Here is an 18,677-nt window from a genome sequence, read left to right on the forward strand (position 1 = left end):
CCCAAATGGAGTGTGCAGTATAACCCAAAAGTCCTAGCTCCAGACTGACTTTTGCTATAGTCCTAATTCTCCACAACTGGAAATACCCTTAAGTACACACAGTATTTCACCTCTTAAGGGGCTACAATCTGTCTTTTCCATTGTGGCCGGGGGCCCGGGGCTGCTATCCCACTTTGACTGATCCCCTCTTGTAGCACACCCACTCCTTCCATCCCTGCTGACTCCTTAACACTTTCTAGCTCATTAAGAAGCTGGACCACACCGCCACTACAGAGCCACGCTAGATGACCACACCGCCACTACAGAGCCACGCTAGATGACCACACCGCCACTACAGAGCCACGCTAGATGACCACACCGCCACTACAGAGCCACGCTAGATGACCACACCGCCACTACAGAGCCACGCTAGATGACCACACCGCCGTGGTGTGGAGAGACTACAGAGCCACGCTAGATGACCACACCGCCGTGGTGTGGAGAGACTACAGAGCCACGCTAGATGACCACACCGCCACTACAGAGCCACGCTAGATGACCACAGTGCCGTGGTGTGGAGAGACTACAGAGCCACGCTAGATGACCACAGTGCCGTGGTGTGGAGAGACTACAGAGCCACGCTAGATGACCACAGTGCCGTGGTGTGGAGAGACTACAGAGCCACGCTAGATGACCACACCGCCGTGGTGTGGAGAGACTACAGAGCCACGCTAGATGACCACACCGCCGTGGTGTGGAGACTACAGAGCCACGCTAGATGACCACAGTGCCGTGGTGTGGAGACTACAGAGCCACGCTAGATGACCACAGTGCCGTGGTGTGGAGAGACTACAGAGCCACGCTAGATGACCACACCGCCACTACAGAGCCACACTAGATGACCACACCGCCACTACAGAGCCACACTAGATGACCACACCGCCACTACAGAGCCACACTAGATGACCACACCGCCACTACAGAGCCACGCTAGATGACCACACCGCCACTACAGAGCCACGCTAGATGACCACACCGCCACTACAGAGCCACACTAGATGACCACACCGCCACTACAGAGCCACACTAGATGACCACACCGCCACTACAGAGCCACGCTAGATGACCACACCGCCACTACAGAGCCACGCTAGATGACCACACCGCCACTACAGAGCCACGCTAGATGACCACACCGCCACTACAGAGCCACGCTAGATGACCACACCGCCACTACAGAGCCACGCTAGATGACCACACCGCCACTACAGAGCCACGCTAGATGACCACACCGCCACTACAGAGCCACGCTAGATGACCACACCGCCACTACAGAGCCACGCTAGATGACCACACCGCCGTGGTGTGGAGAGACTACAGAGCCACGCTAGATGACCACACCACCGTGATGTGGAGAGACTACAGAGCCACGCTAGATGACCACACCGCCGTGGTGTGGAGAGACTACAGAGCCACGCTAGATGACCACACCACCGTAGTGTGGAGAGACTACAGAGCCACGCTAGATGACCACACCGCCGTAGTGTGGAGAGACTACAGAGCCACGCTAGATGACCACACCGCCGTGGTGTGGAGAGACTACAGAGCCACGCTAGATGACCACAGTGCCGTGATGTGGAGAGACTACAGAGCCACGCTAGATGACCACAGTGCCGTGGTGTGGAGAGACTACAGAGCCACGCTAGATGACCACACTGCCGTGGTGTGGAGAGACTACAGAGCCACGCTAGATGACCACAGTGCCGTGATGTGGAGAGACTACAGAGCCACGCTAGATGACCACAGTGCCGTGGTGTGGAGAGACTACAGAGCCACGCTAGATGACCACAGTGCCGTGATGTGGAGACTACAGAGCCACGCTAGATGACCACACTGCCGTGATGTGGAGACTACAGAGCCACGCTAGATGACCACAGTGCCGTGGTATGGAAGGACTACAGAGCCACGCTAGATGACCACACCGCCGTGGTGTGGAGAGACTACAGAGCCACGCTAGATGACCACACTGCCGTGGTATGGAGAGACTACAGAGCCACGCTAGATGACCACAGTGCCGTGGTGTGGAGACTACAGAGCCACGCTAGATGACCACACCGCCGTGGTGTGGAGACGACAGAGCCACGCTAGATGACCACACCGCCGTGGTGTGGAGAGACGACAGAGCCACGCTAGATGACCACACCGCCGTGGTGTGGAGACTACAGAGCCATGCTAGATGACCACAGTGCCGTGGTGTGGAGAGACGACAGAGCCACGCTAGATGACCACACCGCCGTGGTGTGGAGACTACAGAGCCACGCTAGATGACCACAGTGCCGTGGTGTGGAGACTACAGAGCCACGCTAGATGACCACACCGCCGTGGTGTGGAGAGACTACAGAGCCACGCTAGATGACCACAGTGCCGTGGTGTGGAGAGACTACAGAGCCACGCTAGATGACCACACCGCCGTGGTGTGGAGAGACTACAGAGCCACACTAGATGACCACACTGCCGTGGTGTGGAGAGACTACAGAGCCACGCTAGATGACCACAGTGCCGTGGTGTGGAGACTACAGAGCCACACTAGATGACCACACCACCGTGATGTGGAGAGACTACAGAGCCACGTTAGATGACCACAGTGCCGTGATGTGGAGAGACTACAGAGCCACGCTAGATGACCACACTGCCGTGATGTGGAGAGACTACAGAGCCACGCTAGATGACCACACTGCCGTGATGTGGAGAGACTACGGAGCCACGCTAGATGACCACACTGCCGTGATGTGGAGAGACTACAGAGCCACGCTAGATGACCACACTGCTGTGGTGTGGAGAGACGACAGAGCCACGCTAGATGACCACACTGCTGTGGTGTGGAGAGACTACAGAGCCACGCTAGATGACCACACTGCCGTGGTGTGGAGAGACTACAGAGCCACGCTAGATGACCACACCACCGTGATGTGGAGAGACTACAGAGCCACGCTAGATGACAACAGTGCCGTGATGTGGAGACTACAGAGCCACGCTAGATGACCACACTGCTGTGGTGTGGAGAGACGACAGAGCCACGCTAGATGACAACAGTGCCGTGATGTGGAGACTACAGAGCCACACTAGATGACCACACCACCGTGATGTGGAGAGACTACAGAGCCACGCTAGATGACCACACTGCCGTGATGTGGAGAGACTACAGAGCCACACTAGATGACCACACTGCCGTGGTGTGGAGAGACTACAGAGCCACGCTAGATGACCACAGTGCCGTGATGTGGAGAGACTACAGAGCCATGCTAGATGACCACAGTGCCGTGATGTGGAGAGACTACAGAGCAATGCTAGATGACCACAGTGCCGTGGTGTGGAGAGACTACAGAGCCATGCTAGATGACCACAGTGCCGTGATGTGGAGAGACTACAGAGCCATGCTAGATGACCACAGTGCCGTGGTGTGGAGAGACGACAGAGCCACGCTAGATGACTTGAGATGCAAGAACATTATTGTCCTTTTATTGCACCCCACAGTCAAATCGGAGACAGAACTCTGCATCGGTGCTGTCCAGCTTTCACACATAATGTCTCATGTGTTGCTGATTGGATTTTGACTAATCCAGAGCAATTTAGAGAGAGAGTGGCGTCAGCGGAGGACCAAAATGCGTCACTCATTAGCCAATGAAACAGCCAGGAAGGGGTCTCGCGCTACTTCTGAATGCTAAAATAAGACTGATAATGTACAATTTGATTCAAAAAGAGAAAAAAAACTTTCAAAGTACAACACAAACTGTCCATTTTGCTGCAACTCGACAGTGCTGCTTAATCCAGGACCTTACTTCCTGGAACTCTTGAGAGTAAAAAACTGGTCCATTGGAGTGAATGGAGATGTCGCGACTCTTCTATATACACGACTCTGGACTAAGTGAAGTGTTGCCGCTACATTTGTTGCCAAAATGTGGGGGAGTGATTTTGATTAAGAGAGAAAAAAAGAGAAAAATGGCGAAATGATGCATCTCACTGCTGCATTCAGTCTTTACACAGATTACACTGATTGGTCCAAAGGGGATCTACTGTACAATTAAATCTGAACACAAGGTGACATACTTGTTGCTGATTGGCCCATATGGAGGCTTCATCATTCGTAGGGGACAACATGTTTACCTTGTTTGGGTTGATCAGAGCAATCTAGTAAGAGAGCAGCGTCAGCGGAGGTCCAAAATGCGTGACTCGGTAGCCAATGAACAGCCAGGAAAGGAGGCTTGCGTTACTTTTGAATGCTAAAATGAAGCAGAATTTGATTCTTTTAAACGTCGGACCCTTTCAAAGTCCATCACAAACTGTCCATTTTGCTGCAACTCGACAGCGCTGCTTAATCCAGAACCTTACTTCTGGGAACTCTTGACAGTAAAAAAAACGGGTCCATTGGAGTGAACGGAGATGTCGTGACTCTTCTCAGTGGTTCTCAAATGGAGGTCCGGGGACCCCCAGGGGTCCGTGGCACTTTGCCAGGGGGTCCGCGAAAAGTTTTCAGGAAAATAAAAATAAAAACGTTTTTTGTTGTTGCAAAAGCTTCATAGTTCAACGGAAATATTTTATGCTTTAAAACTAAAACGGCTCATGGATTACATTCTAATCTCAAACGTATCAATTTAAAAGTCAAGCACGTTACTGTGGAAACAATTAAGCTTACCCCAAAATCACAAATCTGAATGAGGGGTTCCCGGGTATATTTTCTATCTTGTAAGGGGTCCTTGGCTGAAAAACATTTGAGAACCTCTGTTCTATATACATGTACACGGCTCTGGGGTTGATGTTGAACCTGCCTACCTCCTGCACATTGCCATCTTTCAAATGCTTTTCTTTTTATATCCCCCGCAATCCTGCTCCAATGTGTCTTTGGTGGTGATGATGTATGGACAAGCCCTACACCCTACTTCTGGTTTTGCGGTGGCAGAAAGAGGCTAACGACAGTTATCAGTGCTGCTAGCCACTTACCAACATGCTCTCGTCTTCCTCCCCGACAGATGTGAACGAGTGTGACCTGCTGAGCAGCGTGTGCGGTGAAGCCCAGTGTGAGAACGTCGAGGGTTCCTTCCTCTGCGTGTGCCCGGATGGCCAGGACTACAACCCCATGACCGCCAAGTGTAGCCCTGTTCCTACAGGTGAGCCACCCTCAGCCTTCGTGCAAACCAGTCCACAAAGTGCCATCTGAATTGACACACATTGTGTTACCATTCTTCTCACATTGACAGCCTCCTAGTGGTAATTAATGGTAGTTAGTTTTGGGGCTCTGAAAACTTCCTTCCGATGCCATGGATGTGGAGGTGACAAACATTGTAGCAAATCCACCAGGTGCCTGCAGTGTGCAGTCCAAGGACATAGAAATCAAAATGATCAGTTATATTCAATGCAAGCAACTCTACTTAGATAAAGTAAGTAATGTTTGTTATAGTTTGTTTAAGGTTGCAATTGTCCTTCCGTTTGTCATCTTGATTTGATACCAATCAATTGAAAGTGAACCATTCCATGTTGTATCAACAATGTTCTTCCACTTCTTCCTATATGACATGACCACGGTAGAAACCAAACCACTGACGATGCAGTGTAAATATATACAAAAATATATATTTTTTTTTGCAAAGGGACAAACTAACCAGTATTTTCTCAACTCCTGAAAAACAGACACTTAAAAAAGGCAAGGTTTCTACTGTACATGACACTGACAGCACTATACTACTTAATATGTACAAAAGAGAGTTTCAGCTAAACTCTTCTTTGTTAGTTTGTTTTACGTTACATCATCTAGAGCCGTATCTGGAATGCAAAAAGGACCATTTCCATGTTTTTGCTATTGCAAGTAGTGTCTTCTTTGCGAATGAACAATTGCAAAACAAATGGCTGGTGTGTGTGCACCTGCATGTGTTGGTGACGTGTGCAGTATGTGTTGCTCTCCAGGTACATGATTAAAGCCGTGTGAAGCAGATGTGTGCTCTGGGGGGAGAGGCTGGCAACATCCATCACGGGGCCGATCTGCCCTCCGGCCTCTAATTGTCCCACTTTACGGCCCTGTATGGGAAATGTCACCCGGGGAAGGAAAGGGGGTGACGCTGCTGCTGCTGCTGCTTCGTTGTTGTTGTGTGTTTCTACTGTACAACTGCATGGTTTCTCAAACTGGGGATCGTAACAGAAAAAGGACCACAATTCTAATTCTGATAGGTCCCTTCAGCGGGACAAGAAGCACACTAGGGCTTGTGAACAAAAGTCACGTGGACTCACAAGTTTTATTGGACAGAGTTCAAATAAACCGCTCCAAACATGCTGGGTGTGAACGCACCCTTGCTAAACTAACCAGTCCTGTGGTCTGGTGGTAGCATCATTACTGGATTTAAAAGACCGATAGATGCGGAGGTACATGTACAGGGGAGGTTTGAACAGTAGAGCCTTACAGTGTGTAATGCAATGCATTTGCATTGCATTATTATTATTATTATTATTAAATGTACAGTGATTATAGTTCATATGAAAAGACGTAGCTAGGTTTTGTTTGTCACACCTGACAGTTTCGACTGCTGTAGGTAACTTTTGTGGTCACTGTGCAAAATGAGGAATGCTAAAAATCCTGGCTGTGAAGGCAAACAAGCAAATGATGAAGCAAATGTATTATGCATTGTGATATATTAACTCTTCACTAGACATTTCTGATAGATGTCTCTAATTACCTATTAATAATTAGGTAATTACCTATTAATTAGTGTAATTACCTATTGGGTAATAGGTAATTACCTATTAATTAGTATAATTACCTATTGGGTAATAGGTCATTACCTATTAATTAGTGTAATTACCTATTAGGTAATAGGTAATTACCTATTAATTAGTGTAATTACCTATTAGGTAATTAGAGTTGTCTCTATTGTGAAACCTTTACTTTGTTATAGGCCACCAAATCTGTGCCAGAGTATACCGTAAGTCTCTTTGAGCTAGTCTCAGTAGCAGATGAATTTGAGTTTCCCCAGACAGTCCCAGGTTTCCCACAGTCCCTCTTTGGTCAAAGCTCCACAGCGGTGATTCCAAGTTGGACACAGGAGGTCTTGATCCCCTTCTTGGGACCAGGCCTGGTTCTGCAGAGGCTCCCCGTTCACCCACAGCCAGCGGTCTCCCAGGTAACGTAGGCCGATCCACACACGCTCAGTGATGTGGGCTTCCTGGATCTCCCTCTGGGCCAGAAGAAGCTCAGTCTCGGAGACCAGGCTGGTGAGGTCAGTGTGATGTTCTCTGCAATGCTCCAGAGCCTCCTCCCAGGACTTCTTCTCCTCCACCACCACCAGGTTCAAGCAGAAGAAGGGAAAGAGTTTACGTCGGTTAGTGTCCCGCCATCCGCCATCCTTCACACAAACAACGTCTTCTCCACCATGCTTGTTATTTGGTTGTCCAGAAGCCCAGTTTTGGTAGGTAGTGTATGTCCCTCCTGACCACTTCCAGCCGGTGATGGTGCGGAGCTCTCTGTGGAGACCGATCCATCCTTTGTACTTGTGTCCAGCTGAAGCCTCTCTGAGCCTGGCTTCGTCTCTCTCACTGTTGATCGGGGACAGATCAGTGTGACGTTCTCTGCAGTAGCTCTGAGCATCAGTCCAGGTCTTCTCATCTGGTACATAAACATGCTCTCCGATCACCCATGACACACTTGTAACTACGAGCATTGAGAAGATCACCTTCTCCATCGTAATGTAGCGCTGGATATGAAGGGGTAGGATGGACCACGTTTCTTTTAACCACCCTTGTATTATGCAATATGCATGGCCAGGTAACTCCACCTTATAGCATGACATCGGGCTGTCCTCTTCCCCCCCCCCCCCACACACACACAAGGTTATATGCAAATATACATTTGCCATTCAAAACATGCACATCATTATTCTTCTTCATCTTCGTCTTCTACACCAACCTGTTTTTCATCTTCTTTATCCGAATGTTGCTTTTCTCTTCATGTCTTTTTTTGATAACCCTTCATTTTACAGGTCCCAAACAACTTGAACTATTTGTAATTAGACATGAACACCAAAGCTATTACACAGTAATTGCACCGATAGTTGTACAATAACATGTTTGCGTTCATATGTAGTTACCTGCTACCAGACCTGTAAAATGAAGTGAGTCTCTTCAACTGCTTTGGTGTTCTAATTACAAATAGTTCATACATTGTTTTGGACCTGTAGAATGATGGGTTACCCCTTTTTCTCAATGTATGCATTTGGAAAGCTTGTCTGTTTGGAGGAGAGGTGTGGTGGGGAGAAATGGTGGAGCCACCTAAGCCCCTTTTAGACTGGCCAAAAATCCCACTAATATCCACAAACTAGTGGCATTTTCTTCAGTCTAAAAGTTTCTAAGCCGGGCCGTTTACCTGATAGAGCAACCCTGCAAGTGGGGTGGGTTTTTACGCGACGGCTCTGCACACCATGGCGATATAAATCTTGGCGGTGGTCCAACACGTGATTTTCCGAACCTGCTTCTCTTCCTCCTGAGTTGCCGCCCCTTTTCCAGCGTGAGATTCAGTGATTCCCACAGGCTGAAATTCGACTTTCTTAACACTTAATTACTTTACATTGACGACAGAACAAAGCATCAGAGATGGGGACTTGGACTTGAGACTTGAGTCGCACTTAAGTCACACACACAGTGACTTGAGACGACTTGAGACTCGTCCTCAAAGACTTTAGAGTTGACTTGGACTTGAAGGTTTGGGACTTGTGAACAATCTTTATTTAATTTTTTTGGTGCATTAACAGCAAGGAAATGTTTATTAACGTTATCGCTAATCATTGCTGCCGCAGTATTCTAATAGATAAGGAGTGAGGATAATACAGTACATGCTTTGAATTGCTTAGTTGTAGCTATGCAGTGTTCTAAGCAGACCGGACATGCAGCAGATGATAGAACGCCCCTCCAAGACTTGAGACTTGACTTGGACTTGTGACCAAAGACTTGAGACTTGACTCGGACTTGCAAAAAATGACTTGTGAGCATCTCTGCAAAGCATGCGCGAGCGGCAGGCGCATAGACTGCGCCAAGTCAGTCAGAATGTATAAGTAGGTCATCCGCTTTAGCTCTTTCAAAATAAAACCCTTGTAATGTTAACAATTCATTTACATTTGGAGTATTATGCCTTTCAGCCACAGTTTCACTATTATGTAATCTTGACATCAAAATGAGTACCGTATTTTGATACTATGTTTGCTGCTTCATTTGTTGAAACACCTTTTTCTCCTCCAACGTGCATCAGTGAGGCTATTTACTCGTTTAAATTACATTATTTTGAAAGTTTTAACCGGAAGTTTCCATTTTGTTTTGGCTGGCCTGACGCTGGCCCTGTGAACAGACACCCCGCAGACGTGCTGAAACGTACGGGGTTGAGTGTGCGATAGATAAAAGTATAAAAGGAGATGCTGCTGCTGATACCCCTGCTGCTTTCCTGGGTAACAAAAACACGTGTACTAGTGGGACTTTTGATGTAAAAAAGGTATTAGTTACTTGTTTAACCCATTGATACCTGATGAAGCATTTGCGTGTATATCCCTCATTTGTGTGTGTATCCCTTTAAGATGACGCGGTTCGCGGTCTTAAAGGGATACACACACAAATGCTGCATCAGGTATCAATGGGTTAATGATTCCATAAACAGCTGTATGAACGACAATCATCAATCATGACGCAGGTCTTTGCCCTGTGTCGCTGGATGAGGTTGCGCAGATGTTTCTGCTCTGTCTAGTGGTGTCACTAAACTCTCCATATTCACACGACTGTATGTAAAGGATCTTCCTGCTAAATTTAACATCCAAATCGAAATGCAAATAACCTGACCAAAGTCAGGACAAACATTCAACACAGTAGTTGCCCTGAGTGTTCTACGTTTGAGTGCTGTCATGGAGTATCTGTATCACCTTACTTCCTCCTCACCATATTAAATAATGAATTGAACGTTTGCATTTGTTACAAATGTCGACAATAGCCTATTATTCTTTTTGCAAGGACAACCTTGAGTGAATACATTAGCCCTCATCAAGAGTGCATGATCCAGTCTGATAAATGATAACCCAAGCATTAAAGTCGAACTGAAATGAAAAACGACTATGTCAGCTAGTATTAATTATTGATGGATGATCAATAATGAATGATCTGATTAATCTCTCTGAACACTGGCATCTTATCTTTGTGAAGTCTGCCTAAATCTGGTCACCAAAGACACTGGTTATCAGCCATCGTGACCAGAGAGTCTGCGGCTTTCTATTCCAACCAAATAGAGCTGAACACTCACGTGATGTGAAGAGAGTTCACCATTCATTTTCTCCATAAAGACAAATCCTTATAGAACCAGTTTTAAAGCTGGAACCAAGCCAACCAGCGACCTACTGAATCGTGACTGACCTAAATCAAATTTTCGATCCCCCCCCCCCCCCCCCCCTCCGTCTTTATTTTTTGTTTTTGCTTCAAGTGAAATGTTTTATGGTCAGTCATGATTCAGTAGGTCGCTGGTTGGCTTGCTTCCAGCTTTAAAACTCGTTAAATATAAGGATTTTTCAAAATGTCTATGGAGAAAACGAATGGCGAACTCTCATCGGTGGGCTCATTGATCCCTCCTCTCTGATTCAAGGTGTGGCTCATCAGTGAATTCAGCTGATGTACAGTCGTGTTTCCATTCTTGTCATGTCCTCCTCATATCATATCATGTCATATGGCTTTGGAACTACTCTAAGCCAATGCATCATATTTCATATCTGCCTCCCTCTGTCTGTTCCCTCCTTTTCTCCTCTCTCCTCCCCTCCCCACATCCGTCCCCTCAGTGTCGTCGGTGGAGCGCAAGGAGTGCTACTACCGTCTGAACGACGAGAACCTGTGCGAGAGCGTGCTGACCAGCCACGTCACGCTGCAGGAGTGCTGCTGCACGCTGGGCGCCGGCTGGGGAGACAACTGTGAGGTCCACCCCTGTCCCGTCAACGGCACCGGTGAGGAGGAGGAGGAGGAGGAGGAGGAGGAGGAGGAGGAGGAGGAGGAGGAGGGAGAAATCTGGATAATAAAGCAGAGACGCACTCAGTATCGACTTCATTAGGTACATTAATCGCGATACTACCTGCGGTGGAAATGAGCCATTATGGCTCATTTCCACCGCAGGTAGTAGCGCGATCCCGCTCCGCTCGACTCGATAAATTGTCTCATCCCACCGGTTTAAACTGTCCCAGCCCGGGTTGTATTGGGGTCGAGTCGTGCTACTTTTCGTACCTGCTTCGTCGAGGTTCTATTCTGTGAACCCGGGTTCATACAGTGACGTGAAAACATTGTAGACGACTGATTGGCCAGGCAGAATCGTGTTTACTCTATCTACTGACTGTCAATGCGCTGCATACCAGTTTAGTGGGCTTACCTTATCTTCTGTTATGTTATTTCCATCAGTATTTTGTGTTGCTGCCTTCGCCTCTGGTGAAATAAAGTCGTGGCGGTGGTTTCAATTGTTTTCAGAGTGAAAAAAGTCCGCTGCTCAGCAAGCTCCTGTAGTCTTGTCTCCTGTAGCCGCGGTCTTGCCTGGTGAGAGGCCGCGGGGTACAGGGCAGGCTTCACTCTGTTGCGCCTCTTCCGTCCGCGCGCAGCGCAGCGCAGCGCATGCCTGAGTTTGACTAACTACAAAGTGATATCCATTCTCCTGGCCGATTGTAACATTCGCCCATGTACACTGTAGGTCATTTAGAGGCACCAGTATTTCATAAACAGTTTAAAAGTTCTGTGGATGGATTTAATTGTAACGTATAGCCTACTTCGGCTATGCGAAGGACAGATATGCGGGGGCGGGGGTGGGTGGGGGCAGATGATCCGCGGTGGAAGCAAAACGTCCATCGAGCCGAAACGATTAGAGCCGAGTGGTGACGAGCTGTGCAGGGCAGTAAAATGTGGTGGAAATGAGCCAGGTACACCTATAGTGCCAGCTAGGGCCCCCATTTTGCCTCCAGAGCAACTATGGATTCTTCGAAGCCTAGATTCGTTCAGGTGTTGAAAACTTTTCCACGGCTAAAAAGTCGCTGTGTACAACTTGGTTTTTTAAATAGTTGGCAAAAAGGTGACTTTTGTCTGACTAAAACATGCTGTACGTGAATACACTGTTAAGCTGTGTTCACACCGAGATATTTATTTTTCTCCTTGTCACTCGATTCAACCCTTTGGAATCGCTCTGTCGCTGTGTTTAAATCGCTCCGCAAACCGAGGTGTTCATACTCAGAGCTCGGAGAGAGGGAGAGACTATTTGTGCACAATTGGCAGCACCTGTGTCGGCCCGCTGATAGATGTGGGCGGGGTGCAGCGAGCTAACGAGAGAGATCTTCACTGTCAAGAAACAAGCAGCACACAGCTCTAACGTTAGACAGGATGAAAACGCAAACAACACAACTGTGTTTTCCCCCGATGCAAGAATGAATAAATACTCCGGGGTTACGGCAGCCAATCAGCGTTAAGCAGCAAGCGACTGATGGCAGCGAAATTTCGCTCGAGTTGGGATATTTCATCTCGGGCGAAGAGCGAATTTTCGCCCTATCGCTCTGTCTCTGTCGTTCAGACGCCCAGCGATTTTTCTCCCGGGCGAATATACGCTCAATCGCTCATTTGCATTGACTTTGTATGTAAACTCGATGCCAGCGAAAAACTCTAATAGGTTGGTGTGAACGCAGCTTTAGAAGTACTGTATGAGCTTAGGAGTACATGAATACAGCCGAGTACATGAAAGACTCGCTGAGAGCAAACGGGCCCACCATCATTTTCCTTTCTATTCTATTCTATTTGTTGGATCGTTGCCTTTGGTGTGTATTGTTTATTGCTATTTAAATTTATTCTAGCCTATTAAAAAAAAAAACCATCCAGCTACTTCATGATTCATGATTTACTTCTGCTTTATTTATTCATAACTCACTGTCTGTTGGAGTGAGCTGCTTTCTGTACCTAATAAAGTGAACACTACTGCATATGCCATACATAGATATGTACGTAGTGTTCATGCATAATGCATACGTAGATATGCTAAATCTCTGTACCTATGTTTCTGTGCCCTTTCAGACCAGTTTAACCAGATGTGTCCGTCCGGAAGAGGTTTCATCCCTAGTGGAGACTCTGTGTATGGAGTACCCACGGCTGGCAGCTACAAAAGTAGGTTTAACTCATTGGAACATAAATTTCATCAGCTTGCTCACCCTTGGAAACTGTATTTATTTTTATATTATTATTATTTTTATATTTCTAGACTAGACTCTGTGCTAATGCCAAAATACCTCATTTTGTCTGCAGTTTTACATAAGTTTACATCATTTGACCCAAACCAAGTTGGTCCAAGGCTAGACGTGTCAGTGTTGTTGTATGTTTTAATTGGTTCTTTGGCTGCAATCATAAGGGAACCTGCTCTGATGCTATGAATACACTTTTTAATAATTTGTTGGTATGATTTTTGGTTATCTTTTGGTGCTACATCGAATATTTGATGCTATTGTACTGTATGTCGAAGCGTCTTGGTAATGTTTAAGTGCTACATAGGACATGTTTGGTTACTTTTTGTGCTCTCAATGTTTCCTATACGATAGGCCATTTTTTTCTTCGTTGCTCCACCCCCTCCCCGTCGTTGCTCCACCCCCTCCGCCGATCTGGGGAGAATTGCAGACTAGCACATGCTTCCTCCGATACATGTGCCAGCCACTTATTTTCACCTTACAGCGAGGACGTAGCACGTGGGAGGATCACACTATTCCCCCCAGGAACTGGGAGGCGCTAGTGCAGCGACCAGAGGAGGCGCTAGTGCAGCGACCAGGACTCACACCCCACCGGCTTCCCACCCACAGACACGGCCAAATTGTGTCTGGAGGGCCGTCTGACCAAGCCGGAAGTATCGCTGCCGGGAATTGAACCCGGGTCTCCGCGGCGGTAGGCCAGTGCTTTTACCTCGACGCCACCCAGACGCCAGGTTCCGCGACGCATGTTGCCGACTGTCAATCAAGATCTAGTGTACGGTACACGTTTTGGTAATATTTTGGTCCTATAGAAGCTTTTTTTGACAAGATTATTACCCTTACAATTGAACACAAGTCCCATACAATAAACAAAACAGACTTAAGTGTACATTGTTCAGAGTTGATAGATCTATAAAGAGTGGGATAGCGGGATAGTTTTTTACTTTCATCATTTCTATCATAACACATTGACAATCTACAATCCATTCATTGACGAGGTGAGGAGTTTTGGAATGACCTGAGAAGAACCCAGTGAACCGCTAACCCTGCAATCAGCTTCAATTAGAGGGATGATGTGACTGCTGCAGAGCTGAGTGAGCGATGCCGCTGAAGCTCCAGAAGTCAGTCTCAAATGCTGTACTACTGTAGACACATGATCCCCACGTGTGTCTGTCCACTGCCCCTTCTCTCTCACTGCCTCTCCGCCATTCTGCTCTCCTCTCATTCCATTTCATCCTCCTTTTATTCTGGCCCATTTCCTCTTGTTGTCTCCTCTCCTACCCGCTCCCTGATGGAGACGAGGCCATTGTGCCTGAAAACACCGAAATTTATTCACCGGCCTTAGTGGAGTAATTGAATTTTGTAGAAGCGGCAGAGTAGAGGGAGATCACGGCGGTCGCTGAATATGGAAGGGAGGGAGGGAGGGAGGGAGGGAGGGAGGGGGCGAGAGAGACAGAGACAGAGAGAATTTCAGTATTCAGGGACATGTCTTCAATTAGGGGAACTGTTCTCCACTGCAAACACACTAACACTCAAACAAACCAACAGCAGAAACACGCATGCACACACACGCATACGCGCACACGCGCACGCACGCACGCACGCACACACACACACACACACAGGTACCGAAACAGAGACCTTTGAGGATTTTCCAGTTGTCTTACTGTGTCTGCCTTCACACCTGTGAGCATTCAGACATGCGACTAGAGGAATTCTATGTGCATTTGGCATCATCTGCCAACTGCTGACTGAGCAGCCAACCGCTACTTAGCCAAATAAATCTGCAGTGCACAGGCGTTTATTTATGCTAATGCTACATTCGTTCTACATGCACGCTGCGCCTAAGTGAGAGACATAATACTGCTATGTTACAGCTACGTTAACTCACGAAACCAGCGATACAGCCTCTATAGACGGTGACTGAACTTTATATTCTGTGTGTTTGTGTGTGTGTGTGTGTGTGTGTGTGTGTGCGCGTGCGTGCGTGCGTGTGTGTGTGTGTGTGTGTGTGCGTGCGTGCGTGCGTGCATTTGTGTGCCTCTTCACAGATGCAGATGAGTGTGCGTTGTTTGGCCAGGAGGTGTGCAAAGGAGGCTTCTGTCAGGACACGCTGGGCAGCTACGAGTGTTACTGCAAGACCGGCCATGACTACGACCCCACCAAGCTGGAATGCAGAGGTCATCTATCTAGATCCTATTCTTTCTTGCATTTAGACCAACACAGGACACAACACAGGACACAACACAGGACACAACACAGGACACAACACAGGACACAACACAGGACACAACACAGGACACAACACAGGACACAACACAGGACACAACACAGGACACAACACAGGACACAACACAGGACACTCAGGGGATAATAATCTTCTTGCATTTAGACCGACACAGGACACTCAGAGGAGAAGAATCTTCTTGCATTTAGACCGACACAGGACACATCAGAGGAGAAGAATCTTCTTGCATTTAGACCGACACAGGACACTCAGAGGAGAAGAATCTTCTTGCATTTAGACCGACACAGGACACTCAGAGGAGAAGAATCTTCTTGCATTTAGACCGACACAGGACACTCAGAGGAGAAGAATCTTCTTGCATTTAGACCGACACAGGACACTCAGAGGAGAAGAATCTTCTTGCATTTAGACCGACACAGGACACTCAGAGGAGAAGAATCTTCTTGCATTTAGACCGACACAGGACACTCAGAGGAGAAGAATCTTCTTGCATTTAGACCGACACAGGACACTCAGAGGAGAAGAATCTTCTTGCATTTAGACCGACACAGGACACTCAGAGGAGAAGAATCTTCTTGCATTTAGACCGACACAGGACACTCAGAGGAGAATAATCTTCTTGCATTTAGACCGACACAGGACACTCAGGGGAGAATAATCAATACAGGTGAAGGGCTTCAGGGCGTCCTGGTGGCTCACTTGGTAGAAGGCGTTGTCCTTCACGCAGCCGACCCAGGTTCCAATATGTATAGCACATACTATCCTATCAAATGAAGACAAAATGTCCCCAAAAAATAATCTTATAATTATAATCTTATAAAATAATCTTTATATAAAATTATATATATATATATATATATATATATATATATATATATATATATATATATATATATATATATATATATATATATATATATATATATATATATATAGTATATATAACATATGTATACAGTATGTTAAGGGCTATCATTGATTAAGTATACAATAAAGGCTATTATTGGTCTAACTTATGATTGGAATAGTTCGTTTAAACTCTCTCCACCATGAAAGCACCAGGAAGTCTCGGGCAGGGCACCTGGTCCAGATGGCTACCCAATTGGGAATGAATGAATGAATGAATGAATGAATGCCCTAGACGAGCCTAATCAAGCTGGGACTAAATAGATCACACTGTGCTCCCTGACCAACAAGAAGCTGCCTCAGCCCAGAGGCTGCTGGTGTTCTGCTACATTAGTCACATATTATTTAGACAGGACAGGGTGGGGAGCACAGCGGCCAACTCACGAGACCAACCACAGGGCGGACGCATGTCTGAACCATGAGGAGAGCACGTCCACGTATGGCATCAAGAACCAGCCACTGGTACCAAAAGCCCAACCAATTTCCAGACTATATTTTAATTCTCCTGATGTGAAAAACACGAGATTCTATTACAAGTCTATTGCATTTAAACTCCAGTACTATGTAGTTACTGCAAAGCTGCGAAGCCACCATCGGCAAAAATACCATTCAGCCGGCGACCCTGAATACTTTCTGTGGCAGCTTGATGGATTTCTAGAATCATTTCACCATGCGTGGCCCTGGGCAAGACCCGTGTAGGAGGACCACAACATACTGAGCACCAGTCTACAGTTCCTTAAAGAGTCACTGAACCCCAAACCTAAAGATGTGGTGAAGCCTGCCCTCTAGTGGTGAAAAGTAGGGTGCTGAACTAGCCAACTGCTGTCGGCTGGTGTTTGGTACCAGGTAATGCCACCTTCTAATACAACAGCTGACGACATCACCTGGCACCACATTTCAGCCAACAGCAGATAGCAGATGCGGTACTCCGCTTTTCACCATTAGATGTCAGGCTTCACCACAGTTTGGGCTTTGTGATTGAGTTAGTACTCTTAAAAAGTCTTCAAATGTTCCATTTTAATTCGGCCTTAGATTCTCTATTGAATCTTGTGATCCTGGGAATGGAAGGCAGGTCTTCTGATTGAGTGTTTGCCAATGTACTGTAACTCCCTGTGACACACTTTCACCCACTGACAATGCTCTCCATAGAACTCCCGCTGTTGCAGGGTTAAAAGAGCAAAGAGTTTCAGCACCAAAAACAAGCTTAAGCCTTTTTTTTGCACGGCAACAATTACTTGATCATCTTTCTTTTGTGCTTCTGTTTCAAAAGCACAGGAGGGTCGTCGTCCGTGACCCTCCTGAGCACATTTGTTGCAGCAAAGCCGACCACAGAAGTCCAAAAGGTGGGACAAAACAAAGAAAGAGATGGTAAAATAATTGTTGCCATGGCAATGCCATGCAATAAAGTGTTATTAATGTTGCATTAGATTCTGAAATATGGTTCTATTTGACTGAACAAACCGGACGGCACAGGAGAGGACTGAGCAGCGAGAAAAGCCCAGTGGAGGTTTGGGTCTTGGCTGCCGTGGGTGTGGGTTTGAGGCCCATTATGCCTGACCTGAATAGTCATAATACAATTTAAGAAACCCACCCCAGGTCTGGCCTGATGCCTCTGTGCTTTATATGTGCAAATGTTTTTCATATATCAAGGAACAGGGGGATATTTTTAAATGAGCCTGGACCAAATGACTATTTCAGTCATCCAGCCCATTCAGCAGCTAGAACCACAATGTTGATGTGGATCAAATATGCACACTGGCTGTGTATTTCTGACATGTATATATATATCCATTCTATACATATCCATAGAGAAAATAAAGGGGGCACATGTGAGCTTTTATTCCAGACCTTATTTGATGCCTGAATTAAGCTGGTCCAGTTGTAGTCCAGCTATATGAATTAAGCTGGTCCAGTTGTAGTCCAGCTATATGAATTAAGCTGGTCCAGTTGTAGTCCAGCTATAATTTGCTCGTTGACTTGAGGCATAAACCAAAGTAGGTGGAAAAAGTGACAACTGAAGTGAGCTATTGTCAGCAATATAAAAGGGGTTTTGTGTGTGCAAGCATTTGTGAGTGAGTGGGAACTAATTTGCCTAGGTTAATGAATTTGTGTGTGTGTGTGTGTGTGTGTGTGTGTGTGTGCGTGTGCATGCGTGCGTGCATGTGTGTGTGTGTATGCGCGCGTGTGTATGCAGGGGCGTCATGCAAGCCAAGATTCTTGGGTGGGGCTAATTATGGATGATGTCACAATGTCTATGACATCATCAGTGATGTCATCAGTGACATCATTAT

The 18,677-nt window shown here is 46.8% G+C and overlaps 1 protein-coding gene across 1 annotated transcript in view; it reads left to right on the top strand.

Annotated features, from left to right (window-relative positions):
- The window catches only part of ltbp1 (latent transforming growth factor beta binding protein 1), a 186,798-nt gene that overhangs the window by 156,918 nt on the left and 11,203 nt on the right, over positions 1-18,677 (top strand). Inside the window, exons 23-26 of the mRNA XM_083650710.1 lie at positions 5,007-5,144; positions 10,821-10,982; positions 13,072-13,161; positions 15,284-15,412. Coding sequence (XP_083506836.1) covers positions 5,007-5,144; positions 10,821-10,982; positions 13,072-13,161; positions 15,284-15,412 — 519 coding nt within the window. The remainder of the gene's footprint in view (positions 1-5,006; positions 5,145-10,820; positions 10,983-13,071; positions 13,162-15,283; positions 15,413-18,677) is intronic.

This window comes from Poromitra crassiceps (assembly GCF_964638095.1).
Source record: "Poromitra crassiceps genome assembly, chromosome: 14".
Lineage (NCBI taxonomy): Eukaryota > Metazoa > Chordata > Actinopteri > Beryciformes > Melamphaidae > Poromitra > Poromitra crassiceps.